This window comes from Henckelia pumila, chromosome 4, assembly GCF_033568475.1.
Source record: "Henckelia pumila isolate YLH828 chromosome 4, ASM3356847v2, whole genome shotgun sequence".
Lineage (NCBI taxonomy): Eukaryota > Viridiplantae > Streptophyta > Magnoliopsida > Lamiales > Gesneriaceae > Henckelia > Henckelia pumila.
In genome coordinates this window covers 138,378,592-138,385,470 of record NC_133123.1, presented here as the reverse complement: position 1 = coordinate 138,385,470, position 6,879 = coordinate 138,378,592, and the positions used below count along the sequence as shown (strand labels likewise).

Sequence of the window (6,879 nt, the reverse complement as noted above, 5' to 3'; positions counted from 1 at the left end):
GGTTAAAAACTCTAAAACAACTTAAAAGCTATTTGAAAGAGCTTTTAAGCTCCAAACATCCCCTTAATGAGGATGCAATCTAATCAAGATCCAATTTTATTTTATTTTATTTTTAAAAAAATCGTTAGTTCCAAATTGAAATATAATATTAGTGTATTTTGACAAGAACAGTATTTCGCTTTATAATTAATGTACAGACCTACTAAAAATCAAGCTTTGCTTCATAAAAAGACATGCCTAATTAATTTTGTCAAGCTGGTATATATCCTCCTTATTTATGATGATCATTCAGCGTGTTAGTAACGGTACATATCGAGATGACATTACACAAAAACACACACTAGCTTGGTGCCTCGTAATATATCATTTTTACACAAATCTTTGATTTCTCTACATCGACAACATATATATATATTCCATGGCTGCTTTGTTGTCAAGATCAAGAAACATTACACATTTGTTGAAGGCCAAAATTTGCTCTTTAGAGAAACTGCAAAGCAGGCTCTCGATTTCTTGTTTACATGCCGATTCTTGTAACAAATCCATGGCCGGCGAGTCTCGGAGAAAGTCGCCGGAATTTTGGGATAAATATCCCGGAATTCTGTCTTTCCGACGGTACGAGTCAGCCAGAGCCGGAGAACAAGTGGAGGCTGTGCCTGACACGGACAATGAAGATGAAGAAAACCAGGTTAATTAAGTCTCCTTAATTTTTCTCTAGCTACTTCTTGATTTCTCTTGGAATATATAAATTTTTTAACTTTTTTCCATAGTTAATCACAAATCTTGGTATTATACTTGCCACGAACACTTGCGATTGTGCATTGTAGTGAGAGATGGGGAAAGGATCCGAGTATGTGAGGCAAAATTTTGAAATTATAATCGCAAATTTAGTAATAATTTACTTACGTAGATTCGATTACCACACATGTTTCATTATTTCTAGTGATAATTTACTTATGTTAATGAAATTTGAGGGCCCTACGTTACTAAATTATGTGTCTGACCCATGGAGGTAGTTTGCCATAAATTCGAACGAACATCACACGAGAACGCTTCCTACTTTTTGAAAGAGTCCCGCTTACAGTTTTCTTGCACATGATAACTGTGTACTAGATCTATCAGGACACACGGGTCGGTCCACGCCACACCCGATATGATTTTATACAAAAATATAATGGGACACATCAAACTTCAAGATCTATAATTTTTTTTTTTTTAAGTTCACATTTTATGAATTTCAATATTTGAATTGAGGTGGGATGCTATATATATATTTAGTCCAAAAAAATTGATGGAAATTTGAAATAGAGCATATATATTGTGACAAGTATGAAGTACCCCCCATGATTAAAACACGAGTCAATGTACATGTAAGCGGCCAACTAAAATACGGTAGAATTAAATGTGGTTTGGTGGGCGATTTTAAAATTAAATTCAAGCGACACTTGTCCACGCAAATGGGCAATTGCAATTTGGCAATAAGGTAGAAAACCTATCCAATCCCAAATTAAGGGCAAATTTTTTTTTAAAAAAAACCGAAAATTAGAAATTCTTTTTTTTTTTTTTGGGTTAAGTTTTACTATCTAATTATGGTTTAATTAATGTGACGTATATATAAATCAGTCACGTAACTTTCGATGAACCCTACATGTACATATCTTGTGTCGTTTAGCATATAGTGTCTCATAATTATTAATTACTAGTAATACATTGTATTAACATTTTTCCCCCATTAATCGGTGGAATAATTCAATTTCACTCGTTTTTTTTTAAAAAAATTAAATGGGTATTCATTATCAATCTATACATAGAAACAAAATAATAGACTATGGAGTCAAAACTGTTGGATTCACTTTGTTATTAGCAATGCTAATTTGAGGGTATAAAGGAATAAACATTTGTTAATATCAAAATTTGGGAAAATTCTTTAGTTTTTAAGCAGATGCCACGATGTGATAGGTATATGTTGTTTTTGTTATCATTGTTTTTAAAGTTATTTTTGTTATCATTAATCCTAGCAAAGAAAGTATACATATGTATGTGTAAGTTATTTATGGTTTGAAAATGACCCGAATGGGCCCAAACCTGCTGGGATCCGTTGTTTCTTAAATTTGTTTGGTGACATAGAATCTTTGATGCAAATATTGCTACGGGAACCCAATGGGCCGGACCGGCTCACAATAAGATCTTAGACAATATTTTATAGTAGTCAACCAACAAGTCAACAACAAACAATAAACGTCTTTTATTCTATATCTTAAATTTTAATTTGGCAAAACACAGTTTCTCATTTAAAATTTAAAAATTCCTATAATTCCAACATGGAAAACCACATTCATTTTTTTAGTGGGTATAAATTCGTCGGAAACGGATAAACCTTTCTTTAAATTCATTAAATAAAAATGCAAAAAAACTATAAAAACATGAAAAAAAATATAAAACTGTTTTTGGATATTATCACTCGGAAAAATTGGTTTTTAAAAATAATAATTTTATCCTTTCGGAATTGTTTTTAATAATATCTCAATAATCTCAAGTTTTATCATTTTTCGGATAGACATCATTTAAAGATAGATCTCTTGTTGTATAATCTTGAATATATTCGCCTATACAATAAAATGTAATATTTTTTTTATAGATAATAAAATAAGAGATTTCGTCAAATAAAATTGACATGACACATTCTTAAGACCACGTAAATTGTCCACGTTGGGTGTTTTTGTTTTGTTCAACATTTATTTCGGCTGATGGACGATTGTTGGCACCTAATAATAAACTCTAATGCAGCGTAGCAAGTTAAATTATTTCTTCTTCATTCCTCTGTTTTCTATGCTCTCACTAATAGTCATATGAAAGTGGCAAATTCGAACCCCTGAAGAGATGAATTTGCTCAGAAATATACTGAAAAACCCCACAAAATCTGGGCTTTGTGATTGTCACGCCTTAATTTCAATTCATAGCTCATCATTAGTGGGCAAAATCCATGCATCCCATTCGTGGGTTTCTCGGTTTGAATCAACCGAAGCTAAACAACATGCACGTTTGTGTAATCATGAAGAACACGAAGATTATGATTTTAGCCATTTTCAGGTGAGTTTCACTCGTCCAATGTGTTTTTGGGTGTTTGTGATCAATAGTTTTTTGACACTTTTGTTGTGGATTAAGAAAATAATTCAGTCGTATGTATTGCTTAATTTCTTGCTCAATTCATGCACAAGTGTGTTTTTCTGTAGATTGAATAGGTGGTGGTGGCAATGGAGTTTTAATAGTTCTATACATTCACAAAAATATGAGACTATATTCCATAATTTTTTGAACATTGGTCAGTCCGAAACTCCGGCTGGTTGCGGGATCGAATGATTATTTTGCACCAATTCAAATGGAAAAATTATTTTTTGTCCACATTTTCTTGATTGTTGTTCATTATATTAGCAGGGCCTAGATTTTCCTGGTGGAAAGGTGACATTTACTACCCAAATGAAGTTCATTTCTGAGTGCCCAGAAAAGAGAATACCTTGTTATCGGGTTCTCGATGATGATGGCTATCCAATTGCAAACAGCATGTATGAACAGGTATATATAATAATTTCGCCGCAAGTTTTCAGCCATTTTTTTTAATAATAATACATCATGTAGTTGGGAACTCGATGTTGTTTCATGTATCTAAGCGAATGATTTTCGTCATATAGTTGAGTTTCATATAGTTGATTTTGATCATGTTTGTATAATTTCTGGAACTCTCAAATGAAAGTAAGAAAATTCCTCAACAAAGTATCATGTCAAGGAGGGCAAGCAATTTGATCATTCAGTATCTTATGAATGGTTGTTGCCTTGAATGCTGCTTTATAAAGGTCGTGTCTGTTTTTTGGCGCGATCTTTTTTCTAGGAGTGCAAAATGCAATCTAACTGTAACCTTCGACGATCTGGCACCAATGGCTCCAATTTGGTGTGCAGAGAACTCTTAATGATTTGGAAGAATGCAGCTATTTAAATAGGCCACATGATGCATTATATACTTAATTTATTTTTTAGGTATGGAAGTGAAGATAAAGGTCTTGTGCTTAATTGGGAATTTGTGAGATTTTGTAAGGAAATTTATGCATTTTTTAATAAATAAACAATGCCTTAGGTTAACAAAGAAACTGCAGTGAAGATGTATGAAAACATGGTAACCCTTCAAGTATTGGATACTATTTTCTATGAAGCACAAAGGCAGGGCAGGATATCATTCTACTTGACCTCAACGGGTGAAGAAGCGATTAACATTGCAACGGCTGCTGCACTTACGCCAGACGATGTGGTGTTACCTCAGGTAAATTGTTTAAGCAAAATTAGAGACAAAGCAATATAGCACATCATAACCATGTGAGATTTCTTTTGGGTAAAAAAGAACCTGAAAAAATTAATCTTGATATTTTCATCTACAAAGTTTTATCTGTAATTTAATGTAGTATCGGGAGCCTGGAATCCTCTTGTGGAGAGGTTTCACCCTGCAAGAATTTGCCAACCAATGCTTTGGAACCAAAGATGATCTTGGGAAAGGAAGGCAAATGCCTATTCATTATGGTTCTAAGAACCTTAATTACATCACAGTCTCATCTCCTATTGCGTGAGTTGTCCCTCCTTTAGATATTGAAGATTGTACATAAAAGATTAAATATAACCAAAAATACATTCATCTAAAAAGTTCTCTTTGGTTTCTTTGGTGATAGAACGCAACTTCCTCAGGCTGCTGGTGTAGCTTACTCGCTAAAGATGGATAACAAAAAAGCATGTGTTGTCGCATTTACCGGAGATGGAGCCACTAGCGAGGTAGAACTCATTGAAGTTCAAAACTTTATGACAATTTTCAAATGAAATATGGGATGTGAATATATTAGGAGACTTACAAATGTTTGACAGGGAGATTTCCATGCTGGTCTAAACTTTGCTGCGGTTATGGAAGCTCCAGTAATGTTCATATGCCGTAACAATGGATGGGCCATCAGCACCCCTATAACTGAACAATTTCGAAGTACACACTCTCTCTCTCCACACACACACACAAAAAACAGAACTCAGATAAACAAATTCATTTTCTTGGACGATAATTGTTTTTTTATCATGTGATAACGGTAGGCGATGGCGTAGTGATTAAGGGCCAAGCATATGGAATACGTAGTATTCGTGTGGATGGAAATGATGCTCTAGCTGTTTATAGTGCGATTCGTGCAGCTCGTGAAATGGTGATACGGGAACAAAGGCCAATACTTGTTGAGGTGAAACTTAAAGCTCTATTGTGTTGCTAGATGTTGTTTCGGTAGGAGATTGTGAGTGATCAGCCCCTTTTACCAGTTGAAAAAAGGGAAATGAACAATTCAGTCAATGGAAAGTATATCGGGGTGATCATCCCCTTTATTGAGCTGCCTTACCTTGCCTCCCTATCCCTTCTCGATCCACCGTGCCCGCATTTTCAATATTCGGATGTCCCTAGCTTAAAACATTGCAAATGGATCATATTTTTCTTCATGTCTACAGATAAATTCCATATAAAATAAAAACGACTAATGGTTCTATAGTTGTGATGTACTGTAGGCCCTTACATATCGAGTAGGCCACCACTCAACTTCTGATGACTCCACCAAATATCGAGCAATGCAAGAAATTGATCATTGGAGAACAGCTCGAAGCCCTCTGGGAAGATTCAGAAAATGGGTTCAGAGAAATGGATGGTGGTCTGACCGAGAGGAAGACGAGCTCCGGGGACGCGTTAGGAAACAGGTGTTGTAACCAACAGAGTTACACATTTCCTCATTCTTGTTTCTGCATCTAAGCTTGACCTCCCTAACTTGTTATAAACGTAAATGGCAGGTGTTGAGCGCGATTCAAGTGGCGGAAAAAATGGAGAAACCGTCCCTTACAGAATTATTCAGCGACGTGTACCATGAAATGCCGTCGAATCTCAGTGAACAAGAGGTATCACTCAGAGAAACCATCAAGAGACATCCCCAGGAATTCCCGGTTGATGTACCCCTTTAGACACTTGTTTGGCTTGTAACATACAATACGAGGCTGTCTGATTAAGAAATCACTACGAAAAGAATGTATAGAATAGATTGCACATGTTACTTGGCGTAACATTTTATCCCTCTCAGGCCTCGGGGGATCATGACTTCTGGGATAAATTTAACGTATTTGAGGAACAAACTTCCTATCTGATTTTTATTTTATTTTTAATTAATTTGAATTAGGCATTTGGCTCCATTTGTTCATCATCAATCTCAGTTTTGTGAGATGTTACATTTTTTTTTTGTTAACATAGAGTAAAGTAAAGTGGTCTGTTGCAGGGGAAATTGGGAAAATATATAGTTCTGGTGTAACTAATTTTGATAAAATAGACAAATATACCGGAGAATGTGATTTTTGTAAAAAAAACATTGATAGTCGATTGAGGTTAGATAAGAAAATACCCCGTCATTTTTTCTATTTGGTTTTTCAATATTTCAATTATACAATTTCTAATTTGGCCTATTTCTTGTTTGAAAAAAATCCTAGAAAAATCCTGATTAGCATGATATCAAAGAAAAGTTAACCAAAACTTCAAACTATTTCAGGAACTGTGTTCATGCAAGAATAATAATAAGGTAAAAAAGAAAAAGAATTAAGAAAAGAGTCCAGAGGGAAAATAATAAACATAACTTGTATCGAGAATCTGTTGAATTTATCAAGATAATGATAGATTTCCGCTATATATCCAAACTCCGATTACGAGCGATATATTATATAGTTTATTATCATTATTATATTTGATAAATCAGTTTCGAATTTTAAAGCAAAATTTTATCTCCTTTTTATCAATCAATATTCTTAAGTTGGGGTGACGCTCATTAACATTATTAG

The 6,879-nt window shown here is 34.3% G+C and overlaps 1 protein-coding gene across 3 annotated transcripts; it reads left to right on the top strand.

The window, feature by feature from the left end:
• The first annotated feature begins 248 nt into the window (after nucleotides 1-248).
• Nucleotides 249-6,248, top strand: LOC140863557 (2-oxoisovalerate dehydrogenase subunit alpha 1, mitochondrial-like). Of its 3 annotated transcripts, none has more exons than XM_073267067.1 (9): nucleotides 249-688; nucleotides 3,436-3,573; nucleotides 4,130-4,312; nucleotides 4,452-4,609; nucleotides 4,713-4,812; nucleotides 4,903-5,014; nucleotides 5,119-5,258; nucleotides 5,575-5,760; nucleotides 5,851-6,248. In XM_073267067.1, the coding sequence occupies exons 1-9, from the start codon at nucleotides 419-421 to the stop codon at nucleotides 6,016-6,018; spliced, it is 1,455 nt and encodes a 484-aa protein (XP_073123168.1). In that variant the 5' UTR covers nucleotides 249-418; the 3' UTR covers nucleotides 6,019-6,248. The 3 variants fall into 3 exon arrangements, with proteins under 3 accessions (XP_073123168.1, XP_073123170.1, XP_073123169.1); XM_073267069.1 differs by lacking the exon at nucleotides 249-688 and adding an exon at nucleotides 2,656-3,090; XM_073267068.1 differs by lacking the exon at nucleotides 249-688 and adding an exon at nucleotides 2,656-3,090 and having other exon boundaries at nucleotides 3,433-3,573.
• The last annotated feature ends 631 nt before the right edge of the window (nucleotides 6,249-6,879 follow it).